General features: G+C 34.2%; 4 protein-coding genes across 6 annotated transcripts in view; 2 read left to right on the forward strand and 2 right to left on the reverse strand.

The window, feature by feature from the left end:
* Positions 1-102: 102 nt before the first annotated feature.
* LOC122720134 (ER membrane protein complex subunit 6) lies at positions 103-1,372 on the reverse strand. Its single transcript, XM_043946631.1, has 5 exons — positions 1,198-1,372; positions 722-882; positions 542-634; positions 429-448; positions 103-317 (listed from the first exon to the last, which is right to left on the reverse strand). The coding sequence occupies exons 1-5, from the start codon at positions 1,232-1,234 to the stop codon at positions 287-289; spliced, it is 342 nt and encodes a 113-aa protein (XP_043802566.1). The 5' UTR covers positions 1,235-1,372; the 3' UTR covers positions 103-286.
* LOC122720135 (cx9C motif-containing protein 4) lies at positions 1,352-2,322 on the forward strand. The gene is made up of 4 exons (XM_043946632.1): positions 1,352-1,465; positions 1,594-1,741; positions 1,896-2,032; positions 2,175-2,322. The coding sequence occupies exons 2-4, from the start codon at positions 1,684-1,686 to the stop codon at positions 2,190-2,192; spliced, it is 213 nt and encodes a 70-aa protein (XP_043802567.1). The 5' UTR covers positions 1,352-1,465; positions 1,594-1,683; the 3' UTR covers positions 2,193-2,322.
* A 246-nt stretch (positions 2,323-2,568) lies between these two features.
* Positions 2,569-3,894, forward strand: LOC122720133 (GPI mannosyltransferase 1). Its single transcript, XM_043946630.1, has one exon. The coding sequence runs from the start codon at positions 2,701-2,703 to the stop codon at positions 3,841-3,843; it is 1,143 nt and encodes a 380-aa protein (XP_043802565.1). The 5' UTR covers positions 2,569-2,700; the 3' UTR covers positions 3,844-3,894.
* A 4,213-nt stretch (positions 3,895-8,107) lies between these two features.
* The window catches only part of LOC122720132 (irregular chiasm C-roughest protein-like), a 162,314-nt gene continuing 154,286 nt past the window's right edge, over positions 8,108-16,135 (reverse strand). For all 3 annotated transcript variants that reach the window (XM_043946626.1, XM_043946629.1, XM_043946625.1), the window contains one exon: positions 8,108-15,936. In XM_043946626.1, coding sequence (XP_043802561.1) covers positions 15,838-15,936 — 99 coding nt within the window. In that variant the 3' untranslated portion in view covers positions 8,108-15,837. The remainder of the gene's footprint in view (positions 15,937-16,135) is intronic.

The following is a 16,135-nucleotide window of genomic DNA, read 5'->3' on the forward strand; positions in this document are numbered from 1 at the left end:
ATTATAAAAACAAAGAAATAAATATAAATTAATTACATTTACAATTATTATATACTTATATTCTAGGAATAATACAATAATGAATAATAAGAAACAAATGGAACAGATGAAATAAATGTATTTTTGAAAATGTTCTATGTACATACATATACAATAAATCACATAGTGCTTTATCAACAATATTATTACTCTAACCAGTAACTGGCAATTATTTGTGATATATTTAATTAGTTAACGATATATTTAGTTAAAAAATATAAACCCTTAAATCTAAATATTCTTTTAATCAGTATACATGTACCATTCCATATAAAAATCTAATATTAAATTAAGGAAAAATATAGCATTGACACAGAATATTTCACAAATATATGAAATTAATTTTTTTTTTTATTCAAATAATAATATTCAATGTTTAGAAAGGATACGTCCAAAACAGCACATATGTCTATTGTACGAGTATAAGATTTGTTAAGGAAAATATTTACATTTTATAGTAATATTTAATAATTATCTTTTTTTATTATATTATAAAGGATACAAAAAGGCCTCCAAAAAATCCACTAGTTAGAAGATTTCGTCTACTTATAAAATATTTTTTCCATTGACCTCCAGCTTTTAACAATAACATTGCCTATAGAAATATTTTTTATTTATTAAATAATATTAAATAATAACAATTTTTTTATTAAATAATAATATTTTTAAAAATTATTCTTACCCATAATCCAAATACAGCAAAAATGTAAAAACCAAAACCATATAATCCAGTTAATCCTAATAAACCAGCTGTGCCACCTGATAATGCTGCCATTGATATCCTACAATATTCTACTACTGCAGCATTATTTACAACAGCAGATTCACTATATGCAATGATCTCTAAAAAAAATTTAATATTAGAAAATATATTTATCTTAATATGAAAATAAATAATTAAAAAATTTAAACTCAAAATTACTTCATTTATAAAGTAATAAAATATATATAAAATACAAAAAATTACATCATTTTTAATAATGAAATTAAAATCTTAACATTTTTTTTTTATATAAATTTATATGATATAAATCTACGTATCTTTTATATTTATATACAATATTATTGAATAAAAACATAACCTATAAGAAATGCCAAAAGTTTGTTATAAAATGAACACATAATTGAAAAAATAATAGTTAATATTTTGTTATTTACCTCCTTTCTCTTGTTTTGTTTTGATCTTTCCCAACATTGTTATACTTTTGTTAATATTAGCAAAAAGCTTGTATAATTTAACCTAACACATTCGTTGATGACACTATGTGTATATACCTGTATGAAAATTTTTAGTCTGCTATGACACAGTATGTTTTAGAGTGCCATCTATCTAATATTGTTACACTATATATGAATTAAGGTTATATGTGAATAAGGTTATTCAAGCAATTTTTATATATCTTGTTGCTAGCTTATTATATTAAAGGTAAAAATTTAATATATTATTATTAATATATATTTAAATTTTATTAATATATATTTAAATAAAAATATTATATTTGCGCATTTTATAATTGAAAAATTTAATTTTAAAATATTTTTTATTCCCGTTAGCGGTGCGATCGATCTAATTGTAACATTAGATTATATAAGATTTAGTTCATTGAACGTTTATAAATCTACAAATATATTTAATTTTTTCGTATGACGACAAATGATCCATGTAAAAAGTTTGCATGTAAATTACAGCAGTGCTTAAAAGGTATTATTCGTGTAATTTTATTTGAGGTTATGATAAATTTATTCTAATTTTTCTTTATATATAATTATAATATTATAATATTATAATTATAATATTATATTTAAATATATATATTTAAATATATAATATATATTTTTAAATTGATTAATTTTAGATAACGTATATCAACCATCACGTTGCGAAAAAGTATTAGAGGAAATAAGACAGTGTTGCATCATACATTTTGCTTCTTCAATAGTTTGTGATGGTATAGATATTTCTAAACCATACGAGCATAATACTGTAGATTATGTATGTATAAAAAATAATATTTTACTATATAAATAATATAAATAATATAAATAATATTATATATTATATATCTTGCTATATTTCTCAATCTTAATCCTCTCATTATGAAAAATGATTATTGATTTATTTGATTTTGTTTCAGAGAAAAGCCCAGAAATAGGATTCATCATGATGAACGAAAAATTAAAAACTAACATAATCAGAGGTGTTAATGTTTTTGCAGTAGGTCTAGTTCTATGGACCTTATATCAAACTTCACAAGTACCAAAACTTCCAAAAAAGAAATCAAAGTAAATTTAATTTAACATTTTAATAAATAATGTTTCATAAATAGTAAATTTATACATTTAATATATATACATATATATATATATATATATATTGATATGTAGTAAATAATATAATAATATGTAGTTAAAGATGGAAGCAGTAAAAAAGGCAAAAGAACGATTTAGAAAGTATCCTATTATTGTTGCACAATGCCATGAATCTGGAGTTAAATATGCTGCATGTGTATTGGCAAAATCCAACTTACAAAAAGATGATTGTGAAAATGAGTTTAAGGAATTTAAGGCATGTTTAATGAAAGCTGCTGCAAAAAATAATATAAGATTATAAAAATAAATACAATTTTATTTAATGTTAAAAGATATATTTAAAACTTCAAAATGAATGAGTTATCATTTAAGACACATTGTATATTAGGTTTCTTATTTAGAATCACTTTAGTTTTTTATTCAAATTATCATGATAAAACTTTCAGTGTTCCATACACTGATATGGATTATAAGGTATTTACAGATGCTGCACGATATATAATAGAAGGATCATCTCCATTTGAGCGAAATACATATCGTTATACACCATTATTGGCTTTGCTTTTAACACCAAATATTTTCATAAATGAAAATTTTGGAAAAATCTTATTTTCTTTTGTTGATATTTTGGTAACCATTTTGATAAAAAAAATCTTAATTTTACAAAATTGTAATAAGCAAGATATATGTACTTTTATATGGCTCTATAATCCTTTCACGATCGTAATTTCAACCAGAGGAAATGCGGATACTATGACAGTTTTTTTAATTATGCTAACTTTATATTTATTTTTGAAAGATAAATTCGTTTTAGCAGGTTTATGTCATGCCTTATCAATTCATTTTAGATTATATCCTATAATATTTAGTATATCTATATATTTTTCCCTTCAAAATAAAAATTACTTTATACCAAACAAGAATCAGTTAAAATTAGTAATTAGTTGTATATCCTTGATTATTTGTTTAACAATTATTAATTACTATTTCTATGGTTATAAATATATTTACGAAAGTTTTATTTACCATATTACACGTAAAGATACTAAACATAATTTTTCTGTTTATTTTTACATGTTATATTTATCTGCTAATTATCCTCCTAATATAATTGAAAAAATTTTCATGTTTTTACCGCAATTGATATTGCTCTTATTATTATCATATAAATATTCAAATAAATCTTTATTGCCATTTGTAATGTTTACACAGGCCATGATAATAGTAACATATAATCCGGTATTAACATCACAATACTTTTTTTGGTATTTATCTTTATTGCCATTATGTCTTTCACGGTTTGGATTAAGCATTCATAGATCACTATTTCTATGTTTTATTTGGATCCTTAGTCAAAGCGTTTGGTTATTAGCTGCTTATTTATTGGAATTCAAAGGATTAAATACTTTTACGTATATTTGGATAGCTAGTTTATTTTTATTTGTTGTCAATATTAAAATCGTGAATGATATCATTACATATTATAAATATTGATTAGAAGTTAGAAAATAATGATTATTTTAAATTAATTTTCATATGTAATTCTTTATATAATTAGAAATAAAATATATGTTATATCCAATGTGAAATTTTGTGAAAATAAAAAAAAAAATAAATTAGAAGCTAAAAAAAAATCCTTAAATTGCCTATTTTACGAATATTTAAATAGTAATTTTAATGAATTTAAATTTCAAATATTATTTAAAATACGAATATTTCTATTGTAAGCGTTATATAATAAAACATATCGTATAGAAAAGAATTATAACATTAATAATGATTTGAAACTTAAAACTTAATTTTACTAAATTTTAAAAACTATGACTAAACTAAATATAAGAGTATTATATTATTAAATAATATGTATAAGATCAGAAAATAGTTAAAGAGAAAGATAGGATAAGAATCGATAGTCTGCGCCATCTTTTGAATTCTAAAGATATGCCTTCAAAAATACTCAAAAGATGGTGCTGATTCCTGAATTTTTATCTTATCTCTGTCTTTTTTCTATTTGTTCTATTGTTTCTTTTTGTTTCTATTTTCTTCCTCTTAACGCATAATCATAAATGCGATGTAGAACAATAGAATATATTTTCATTATTTTTCTTTTAAAGCTACAATGTGTCTTAACTATTAATGTAAAAAATATAGATGTTACATTCTCGATTTTATATTATATCTTTAGGATGACGATCTTATAAAATATAATATGCCCTGATATCTAACGTGAATGTTTTGACTCGAGGCACCTCTTGACGATAGCGGTGAAATTTAAAACCTTGTAAAGGGAGTAGGAAGGAATTTTAAAACATTCTAAATTTAAAAACATTATTGAAGATTTATTTGTCGAATCTATTTTTTTTTTTTTTTACTATCAGAAATTTTGATTTTGTATTAGGATTTTGTATCGTATATAACGAGAAAATGGCACACAAAATTTTTCTATATTCAAGAATAAAAATTTTTTACGAGACATAACGTGTATTCATAATCCATATTTATATCTGAAACTATCATGATTCTAATGATAATGGTAAAAATATTACATACACGATTAATGATTCGTAATTTTATTCTTGCAGGAATACAAAATACTTATTTACAGATGGTTTTGTAAAGTAATAGTGGTAGATTTTTAAAAGGAATGTAGATATAGTAATAATAATACAATAATAGTAAATCTTAATGTAGTAATCTAGATCAATTGTGAGCAAGAGCATCCTTTGGATCATCTTTAGAAATATTTCTGTCATTTATTTCTAAGCTGCTAATGTGATGATATTAATATTATAGGGACATTCTTCATCAAATTATATGAGAATGCTTCTCACAATTTCTAACGACATTATTCAAACGATACTCTATTAACTTCATTTACAAAATATAACAAAATATCATCGACGAAATCATGATCATGATTGAAAAAGAAATTTTGCGATTTCTTCGGTAAATATCCAAACACGATACATAATATCTACGATCTATCGCGTTGAAAAATTGAAACGGAAACAGAAATGGCCCAGAAGTATGACACGAAATGGCCCAATTGATACACGGAATCAATAAAGGAGTGAACTCAAATATAGTTCGTATAACTCTAGGTCACCACGGCAGACGATGCAACATATAAAAATAGCATTATTTTCTTTCATTGCTTTCGTTTACAGTTTATTAAACTGTGTGCTATGTGAAATAATCTATTTTATTATTTCCCTCGACGTGAACAGACAGTTGATTTTTGCCCGAAGTCGGTCCCTCCGGCTAGGACAAAAGTCACCGACATTTAATGTAAGGAAGTAACAGAGGAAGCGATGATTCCGGATCTTGCAGCGATTCTCGAGCGGAACACGATTTATTTCTAAATAGTCGAATTTCTAAATTTCGTGTATAGGGTGGCTGCAAGGCCCAGAACCGGCGTACTTCGTTATAGAATTATAACGCTATATCGAGAAATCAATTGTCATCACGCTAGATAGAAGAAGAAGAAGTTACATCTCTGAGAGAATCAGGAAAATGAAGAGAACACCCCGGGTTTGCGTGACGCGAAATACTCCTTATTATACCCAGAGGATTGGCGAACAAAGCGTGAGGCGTTGTTCGCTCTTGTTTCCGCACGAGGGGAGCAAAAGAGTACGAAAGACGGCGCTCGCGAGAGGATATGCGTGCTCAAGTGCATTTATAAGGTTTGCAAAGCAACAATATGTCTCGATGTATGCTGCTTTAAGACGTGTGAGAAACATGAAATCACTCGATATTGCACGCACTCGGCGGTCGAAAGAAAAACGTATGCGATTCTTCGATGTATCTGGGAGTATTTTTCTTTTTTTTTTTTTTTTTGTGTATCGGAAAAAATTTTCATTTCTTCGATATTATCTCTGTAAATATTCCGTCTTTATTTTTCCGCTCATTTTTGTTTTTGATTAATTTTTTGCGAAAAAATTAAAGCAAATGTAATACGATAGAAATGTAATAAGAAAAAGCTCAATATGTTAGCTCGATATATATATATATATATATATATATATATATCAAGGATCGACTTTATTACGATCATGGTATATAGAGTTATGAAGAAAAGGAGGTGAAAAGGGAATAGATTGCAGCGGGAGAAGAATTGCGATGAGACAAGAAGAAAAATCGTCTCATATTGATAATGAAGGGTGAAATCGTGAGACTAAGGGAGTGTTATATGGCAAAGATTTAATAAAATATGATAACAGCAGTGATACACATTACATTCTATGAAAAAAATATAAAATAAACGGCACTGGCTGCTTAATAATTAATGTGTAAATCAATCAACTATAAATAATTGTAATAATAAAAATCGTTGTTGTTATAATGATGCCTGATGGATGAACTCCATGTGTAAACAAAATATACACCTTACAAGTATAAAATATTGCGCCGATCGATCGCGATGATTATGATAATAGACGATGAGATATTTATTTAAAAAAAAAAAAAAATCATATTCCAATATACATATATAAGAATATATATACTTATGCTTAATGATAATAATTGAAAAAAAAAAAAGAAAAGAGGAGAAAGAATAATTAAAGCACTCGGTGTAACGCATGGATAAATGCATCGTCAAATATTATACGACATAAACAATTAATATACACAACATTAAAATAAACATCTCTTTGGTCTTTTCGTTTCTTTTCTTTTTTCTTCTTTCATCATACGTATTGCAAGAAAGAAAGAAAGAAAGAAAAGGAACGTCATCCCGTCTCGTAAAATTTAGTTCTGCGGGCAGGAGAAAGAGAAAGAAATTAAAAGAAATCGAACGGAAAAAAAAAAAAAAAAAAAGAAAAAAAATCGCGAAACGAAATTCGATCAAAGAGCGAGTGTGTTTATGTGTGCGTGGCGTGGGGAAAACGGGTGGGCTGAGCGGAAAGCACAAAAATTCCAATGTCAATGTTTTATCGAGCACGTGTACATCAGTGATAAGGGCACGCGTTTAATACCTATCGACTGCCGCGACGCGGAAAATATCGAAAATTTCAAAGCTTCTTTTTTTTTTATTTTCTCTCCCTCTTTGTTTCTTTGTACTTACATATCCTTACGGTTATATCTATATCGTGCGTGTGCGTGTGCGCGCGCGCGCGCGCGTATGCATTTATGCACGAAGTGTATCGGAGACGAATGAAAAAATGCGACAGACTTTAGCTAAACTCGGAATAAAAATGTTTTTCTTTTTTTTTATTTCATTGGCACACTGTCGATATCGAAGAGTAAGACTCGGCTAGCTTTTTTTTCTTTTGCGTTACGTACCTCCATTCCTAAGGAAAAAAAATCTCTGTTTATCTCTCTTTCGCTCTTTTTCATTCTTCCAAAACGCGCTCTCTCTCATTCTCTCATTCTCTCATTCTCTCTCTCTTTCTCTCTTTCTCTCCGTTTTCATTAAAATTTGTTTTCTCGCTAACGGAAGATCTTGTGCGAATAATACGTGGTCTTTCCCGTGGTCTTCGCTTCCGCGCCCGATCTTTGCGCTACAGGTACATGCGAGGAATTTTTGATCGAATTGCGATCGAACCAATACGGAGATCGACGATCAAAAAAGTTCCGTGATTCTCGAAGCGTACATTCTTTCGCGCGCGAACATTTTCCATTTTGTATTTATCTAATTATCTCTTTCATGCGGATATATATAAAAAGTGTATCGTTTCCGACGAATTGACCTGGTTCCTTGGTTGAAACGTGAAAAAAAAAAAAAAAAAAAAAAAAAANAAAAAAAAAAAAAAAAAGATCGTTGAAGCGACGACACATATGATTCGTTCGTGCATCTGAAAATTCTGAGTACGATCTGTTCTGTTACCCTGGAAGAGCGCTTGTCGCGCTCGAAAATTACTGAGCTACGAAATTCACTGCGATCATAATTCTTTGATTTTTTTTTCCCGTATCGCGTTCGCGGCGATTCGATTTTCGGTCGGGCAGCGCGATAGAAAGAACATCGATGAACAAAAATCCCAGAAACGGCGACCCTCTTCTTCCTTCCCTTCGCTCTTCGCATGGAGATCTCAAAAAAGTATCTAGCTAAATCTTTTTTTTTTTTCCCTTTTTCTTTTTAGGCTATTATAATACAAAGTAATGTACACTAAAAAAAGGATGATTTTCGCTGTTTCGTAGTCAAATCTCTAGCGTTCGAAATATTTACACGAAATATTTATTCTTCTCCTCACTCATCTTTTTTTTCACCTTTATCCTATAATCCACTTGGCGCACTTCTGTTCGTGTTTCGTCGAAGGATCATCGATATCGATCGATTCGTTGACAAAATAACAACGTACCGAGTATCGGTTGTAAGGCGTGCGTACGTAACGTTAATTTCATTTATTTTCTTTTTTTTTCTTTTTCTTTCTTTCTTTCTTTTTTTTTTTTTTTTTTTTATTTTTTGGTCAACGGAATACCGGTTCACTTTCGATCAAAAAATGGTTCGTTCGAAAAATTGGCGTTAAAAAAAGTTTGCGGTTGAAAATAGTATGTTACTGAACGCGCGTAAACGGATCGATAATAACTCGTTATCAAATAGGAGTGGAGTGGAGAAGATGGGGTGGATAGTATTTCGGTGAACTTTATTCGTTCGGCGCGGCTCGGGCTCGCGAAGTTTGCCAATTCGATGCGCGATAGCGTCCAGGACGTAACGGCCTCTCAACAAAAGTTCTTGCATTTAATCGCGTTGCTAGAGTTTCCTTCGAGTTCCAATGTATTTCTTTTAGATCGAGTTACCTTTCATTCGGTTAATTTACTTTTCGCCGGGCGTGGTGTTCGCGCCGCGAGACTTCTCCCGTTATTAAAATGCGTTACGTTAAGATGATTTTGTTACCATTTCCATCGTCGTTTCCTTTCTCAAACTGTACCTCGACCAATCGTTTTCCACAATTAGCGCACGCGTTTTCGCGATAATTGGCCATTGTTGCGGACCACGCTCTCCTACGCGAGTTTTCCTCTCGAAACGTATTTTCTTTCGAAACGTATAAACTTTCGCCAGGTTTCGTTGCCTGGTCGGAGAACGTTGCAAGAACTTTGTTGCATTTCCGTACATAATTGAAAATCCATTGTGCGCAGTTTAATTATGTGTGTGTGTGTGTGAGTCGACGACGAGTTCGAGTCGAGCTTGAGACTCGGGAAACGCGAATATAGGGCCGCGACGACGAGAAAAAAAAAAGGGAGTACCATTTTTAAAGAAAAAAATATATATATATAGAGGAAGAAAAAGCGAAGAAAAGGAACACAGGACGACAGAAAAATAATGGTAATAACATGTTTGTCGTAACATGATCTTTCTAACAGATATCGCGAACGTTCCTAATTATTACCACGAGCTATTCTTCCGTGTCTTTTTCTTTTTTTTCTTTTTTTTTTTTTCCTCCTTTTCTCATTTTATACGAGAGATTGTTCCAAACCGAGTCACGCGACTCGTGCACCGACCTCTTCGTACGCGAATTTATCATGCATCGCGATTGTTCGATACAATTTTCAACGAGCAGTCGATTACAGTCTTTTCTTTTCTATTTTGTTCGTTTCGTTTAGCGTTACGGTAACAGTCTATCGTATTTGTAAAGTGGATGAAACGGTTGAAGGAGATATATTCGATACGGTTAATCCGAAACGGTTCATCGAAAGAGATTATTTCACGGAGGTGACGTTTTATTAATATCGGGGACGAGTGTGCTATAAGAGTGCGTTTTCGTTAAATTGTTCCCAAGCGCTGTCGTTCGAGACATACCAAAGTCGAATAAATTCCAGGCGCGTTCGTATCAAAATTATTATTGGTCGAGATTACTACACACGGTGTACGTTGAAAACTTCTTTCTTTCTTTTTTTTTTTTTCTTTTTTTCTCTCTTCTGTAGAAAACGTAACAGGTTTCTTTTTTCCAAACTCATCGATTCTCTTCCCTTTGTTAATACATTGCATTAAGAAGTAAAAAAAAAAAAAAAGGAGTAGATATTCGTTTCGAAATTCAAAAATTTGTAAAAATGATCGAACGGGATGATCGATCTGAATCAGAAGTGCTCGAATCGCTTCAGAACGATCATCCTTTTTCCCCATTTTTTTTCTTTTCATTTCTCCACCGCCCTTGCGATACTCGTGTGATAACGATCGCAGTCGATCGGATCCTCCCCGCTATATTATACAAACGATACGCCGATAATTCGAAAAATTCGCAACGATTCGCTTGAATTCCTTTTTCGCGGGCAGTATTACACGCCGCGTAACGCGTTCTGAGAAAAAAGCTTTAACATCGAGAAAAATATGGGGGTATATATAAATTGTATCTCCTATATGTCGGTCAGTCGAATTCGAAATAGCGTTATTTTTTTTTTCTTTTCTTTTCTTTTCTTTTTTTTTTTTTTTTTTTTTCCCTATACTCGGTAATCGATGCGACGTGTTTAACGTAGCTTTTCATGGATAGCACGCGAAAAAGTGTTCATTTTCTAAAAAGTCACTTTCCATTTCACAAATGCGCGGGCAGACGATTCGATCGTTTTTTTTTTAAAATACCCTCCCCCGTTATCAAGCTTTATCCACGGTGATTCATATTTCTCGTTCGAAGATCGATAACTTTTTTTGTCGTATTTCTCGATTCGTTCACGAGTTCTCACCTTTCGATTCGAGAGCGTAAGAGCGTTATTTATACGATGAATAGTATGGCACATCTCATTCAATCGGGACGTTTTCTTCCTCTTTCTTTCTCTTTTTTCTTTTTTTTTTTTTTTTTTTTTTTGCTTTGTTACTTCTTTCATTTCATGAAATGGGATATCTCAATTTAAGCACCGCGGTTGTTCCATAACGTGTGATAACGCGCAATAATAATAAAAAAAAAGAAAAAACGATCGAATCGTCGGATAAGGTTTGCGAAATAGTTAGTAATAGGCCATAATCCCTAATCGTAAAGTATGAAATGTATCAACAAATTTGAAAAAACTTCCCTCGCTCACCCGATTTTAGGCAACATTATCCTCTCATTCTTCGTCCCTTCTTTTTCTCATTCTCGTTTTCGCGCGCATTTAGAAAAAAAACGCGTAAGCGTTTCGTCACAGGATTTCGTAAAATGAATTTGCCTAACAATCGACGCGCTTTATATATAAAATACACGTCGACCGAGTCGGCAGGCGAAATTTCCCCATCGAAACAGCGTCGTAACACGTTTCGAGATCCTCTTCTCAAAGGGGCGCGCGAGTTTGCGTGTTTCGCGAGAATATAAACTTTTCAATGAAAAAACAACGAGGTCGGGAATTGCACGAAAACGAAATGATTGCACTATAGAAAAATAAACTATTCGAAGTCGTCGATCGCACAACTTCTTCGCGAATTTCTTCCTTAGACCGGGATAAGGGATGGGGGAAGATTCGCGAGAAGAGTGTACAGAGTAGTGTATTGCGCGCGATTAATTGAACAGCGACGTGCGATGAGGAAATTTCGCGACGACTCTCGTTTCTTTCCTTGACTAAAGGCGAAGAAATCGATATAATTTAATTAATAATTGACAGATAACCAATTAATACGTATAGGATGGCCCTGCGGCAAGAAGGCGCAAACTTCTAAGGTTCAAACGACATAAACTTTTCTAATTTTAACATCGCCCTGGACCATCCAGTACATTGATTGTAATTACTTCCCGCGGTATACTTCGTTATAACCTACATCTCTTTATAATAGAAATCATGTGTCTGTATGTATAGATATCTCTGTCTCTCTCTCTCTCTCTCTTTCTCATTTTTTTTTCGGCATGGCATCGTTGCCATCATCTAAACATGGCGTTCCCCTTTACGTTTCTACGTGTCTTTTGTTTCTTTTTCTTCTCCCCGTTAAACCTGTACAATATCGGAATTTCACCAAGCATTTATACATTTTACACGTGACGTGTGCGATCGTGCGCGCAAGCGCGTGTGCCCTGAAATCGCGCACTAGCGTTTGGCACGCGCGCATGCGCACAGGATTTCGTTTGCGCGCTTTGAATGTGAAAGTTTCGAAATTCTCTCTCTCTCTCTCTCTCTCGTTCTCTCACGCTCGTTCTCACGCTCACTCTCGTATGCTTCCACTCTTTTTTTTTTTTCTTCTTTTTTTAAATAGTTAACAGTAACATCAGGATGAACATTGTACAGAGTGATTGATGTACAATAAAGCTGGACTTCCGGTGGACAGTTCCATGGCCCGGAAATGGGAGACTCCGTCGACGAAGTTGGTCGATATCGCGGCGAGAAGAACGGAATCGTCGAATTGCGAGAGGAAAAAATGCTTAAAGAGTACGATAATACTAGACTGTATAATCTCGTATTCGACTTGATCGCGTTCCCCTCGACGAAACGAATCGAGCGCGAACCGAGAGGAACTGATCGTTTTCTTGACGACGGACTACGCGCACGATCAAGATCGATCGTGGAATGTGAGAACGAGAGTTCTCGATAGGAAGGAAGTGTTTATTATTATTATTATTATTAATATTATTATTATTATTATTATTATTATTACGAATACTGATTTTTATTTTTATTTTTATTTTTTTCTTCTTCTTCTTCTTCTTCTTCTTTTTCCGATCTACGACGACAGGGTCGAGAACTTTCGAGGGGAACTGTCCGTCGCGAAATTGTCCGCGCAGTTAAATCAGATATGCACATAGTGTTATTAATTTTTTTTCTTTCTTTTCACTTAGTTACAAAACTAACTAAATCTTACGAGATACGGTGAGCAATAATTCCAGTTATGTACAGAAATTATGTTACATACGTCTCAATATAAAGATATCTTCTCGATACATATACAAATGTATATTCGTTCTCCTAATTGATGAACACGCGACGACGAATCACCGTCATCGTTTATACGAGTTCCCATCATCGTCGCACCGACACGTTTGCTCGAGCTCTATTTTTTCTTCTTTTAAATTTTTTCCTCTTCTTCTTTTTTTTCTTTTTCTTTTTTCTTTCTTTTTTTTTTTTTTCAAACTCAATTGATCACCGACGCACCACGCGAATATGGGGACTACCAATCCATAGTGTGCAGCCTTTTCTTTCGGAATCGTTTTAATAATTGATAGGCTACCCTGTTTCGTTTTCGTAATCAATGGTATTTATTCTCGCCGTACGTTCGTATTATCGTAAGTCGCGAGTCAACGATGCGTTCGTCTATTTTCTTATTTTAATTTAATTTAAAACTTTTCTTTTTTTAACTCGAGGCCATAGATCATCGCCGAGGAGAGAAATTCGATAAATCCAAATCCTCGTTCAATGAGCTACAGACGTTGCAAACGAACGGGGAAAATATTTTCGAAGAAAGAAACGAACTTAATTCGATAACGAGCGATACAATTAAACCGTGATTTCTCGACCAGTTATTATTCCTCTTTCGAGAATTTTTTATCTATCTGCTCGTCTATTATTTTAATATCGTTATTAATTTTGTTATTTACACGAAGCTGTTCCATCCAAGAACGAGCTTATTTCGATAAAGTTTTTGCTTTTGTAGCGCCACCAAACTATAGGCCCTATGTTCGTATTGACAACAGGTGATATATTTATATATATATATATGTATATACCTAATCATTTTAGCTATCTATTTTACAAATTTTTACGACCTGTGGAACGCGCGTAGCTTACTCAAACGCGCGTCCTCTCTCTCCTCACCGAAGATTCCCCAGGCCGTAAGGTGATAACGAGATCGTGATCGATCTTGTCATACAAGCGGCACGATCTTGGCTGAGTTTCCTCTCTATTCGCTTATCCGCGAATATATTTCCGCGAGATCTAACATTTTTTTTTTTTTCCCTACAAATAAAAAAAGGCAACGCGACGCAGTGACGTCGAAGTAGCAGCCGAGACGTTGTCCGTCCGCCGATCTGCGACGCGATCCAACAATTTCGAACACGTCATTTCCGACTTGGACATCCGTCTACGTATCACATGTACAGAAACGCGAAATATCCTTTTCCACAAGCATAATTGCTCCATAATTGTTCCACGTTTAATCACGTGGATTCGAATCACGACGCTTTACAAAGGTAAGACTGCTACTTACGACCGCAACGATCAACGCTATGAGATTCGATTCCCATTTTCGTTACGTTTCTTCTTCGAATGAACGTTAAATGCTTATCGAGATCTATATAAGTATGCGAATAAAAGATTGTCGATACCGAGTGGTCTGTTCTCGTTCCGAAGAGCTCCTTCGATTTACGAATCTAACCACCGTCCTTCGCCCCTCTCCAACTCATCCAACTAACCGTCCAACTTCCGATCGTCCTCGTTTCCTTTCCTCGTCTTCTTTCTTCTCGGCTCAATTTCTTTCTTTCTTTTCATTTTCGAAAAAATCGCATCGCTTCCACTTTCACGATCATTTCTCCCCTCTTCCATTCCTTTCGATGTGCAAAGTCGATTATTTTTTTTATTCCTATTAGACGATAGAAAAAAATACACTGTGTTTCCGAGTGGATGAAGGAATCTTCTTGCCCATCAAGTTAGTCAGTCTTCTTAAATAGAATACCAGGTGTACGCTCAGGCTGATCGATTCGACCGGTCACCCTTTGCTCGCCATTATTCGATACAAGTTTCCTCGTTCCATTCCTCGCATTCACTTGGATCGATCCACCCATATAGGTCGAATCGCTCCTCGACCAGGCTCTTTTTTGCGATCTCGCTCCCGGCCAATCTTACGCGAACGAGACATTTAAGGCGAAAAAGCTCGGACACACCTCATCGAATGATCGTGGTATCAATTCCTTCGTACGCAGGAACGTATCCCCGTAAACCATGTCGACCCGCCACGCTCATCCTCTCGTGGATCCTCCTGGGCATCCTTTCTAATAGGTAAATTCCCCTCGCGTACGGCTTCCTCTTCGCCAACAATTTCCTCGTGACGTCCGTGCAGGGGAGTTCGACAAGCTCTTGCGGTTCTTCCTTCCTCGATCCTCCAACTTCTCGCAACAACCTTTCGTCAACCGTCTCTCTCGAGACGCCGCCCTCCTTTTCGGACGTACTACTTCTTTGCCCCCGTCCAATCGCCAGGCTTCCCCGAACGTCCGACCACCTCTCCGAAAGATACTCGTCGAGGCACGTCGACGTCGAGGAAGAAGGAAACGATCGTTGCTCCACGAGTTTTCGATGATCGCGGCTGGCTCTTCGCAATTGTCGTAGCACCATCTCGATGTATCTCAACGCCTCCCCGTTTTCACCAATTCGTTGCGCCCCGTGTCCCTTCACCCGAAACTTGTTCGACTCGACTTCCTTCCTCGACTTTGCTTCCCCGTCGAGCAATCGTTCGACATCGGCGATCGCGCTCGATCCTCGTCGGCCGCGATCCTTCCACTTCGCTTCGATGTCGCCACGATCCCGACAGATCCTCGCCGCACCACCCTCCGCGAGAACCGTCCCTCCTCGCCTCGTTTTCACAGCGTTGGAGCGTTGGTGAGTGGGTCCGAAGGCGGTACTAGTTAGGCCCGAACGTCGATGGTTCTAGTTCGGATAGACCCCCTGGCCTCATACATGCGTCGCTAACGTCCCCACCGCCGAGGTGCGTTTCACCGTCGCCACTCCGCCGTTCGGCCCGCCCGTGATGTAGTGCGCCGACAGTGGTGCCTGCAAGACAGAAATCGAAATGCAGACAATTGGAAAGCCTCGCCCGTCGCTTCCTTTCTGGACGGAAACCTGTGGACGGTTTGTTAAAAATTATAGGGGAGAGAAGGTTTGATCGATCAGAGAATCGATCAGAGAATCGATCGTGCAAGTACGTCGAACAGAGATTCTAACTAGTTCTGGAACTGGTTCAGGTGAGGGA

The sequence above is a fragment of the Apis laboriosa genome, unplaced genomic scaffold (genome assembly GCF_014066325.1).
Source record: "Apis laboriosa isolate Shangri-la unplaced genomic scaffold, ASM1406632v1 scaffold11_cov152, whole genome shotgun sequence".
NCBI lineage: Eukaryota > Metazoa > Arthropoda > Insecta > Hymenoptera > Apidae > Apis > Apis laboriosa.

Excerpts from the sequence above, each read along its gene's own strand:
- LOC122720134 (XM_043946631.1), bottom strand. The coding sequence starts at position 1,234 with ATGTTGGGAAAGATCAAAACAAAACAAGAGAAAGGAG. Across the intron at positions 635-721 it reads TTGCTGTATTTGGATTATGG|GCAATGTTATTGTTAAAAGC; the intron begins GTAAGAATAATT and ends ATATTTCTATAG. Across the intron at positions 318-428 it reads ACATATGTGCTGTTTTGGAC|ATTTTTATATGGAATGGTAC; the intron begins GTATCCTTTCTA and ends ATTTAATATTAG.
- LOC122720135 (XM_043946632.1), top strand. The coding sequence starts at position 1,684 with ATGACGACAAATGATCCATGTAAAAAGTTTGCATGTAAATTACAGCAG. Across the intron at positions 1,742-1,895 it reads ATTACAGCAGTGCTTAAAAG|ATAACGTATATCAACCATCA; the intron begins GTATTATTCGTG and ends GATTAATTTTAG.
- LOC122720133 (XM_043946630.1), top strand. The coding sequence starts at position 2,701 with ATGAATGAGTTATCATTTAAGACACATTGTATATTAGGTTTCTTATTT.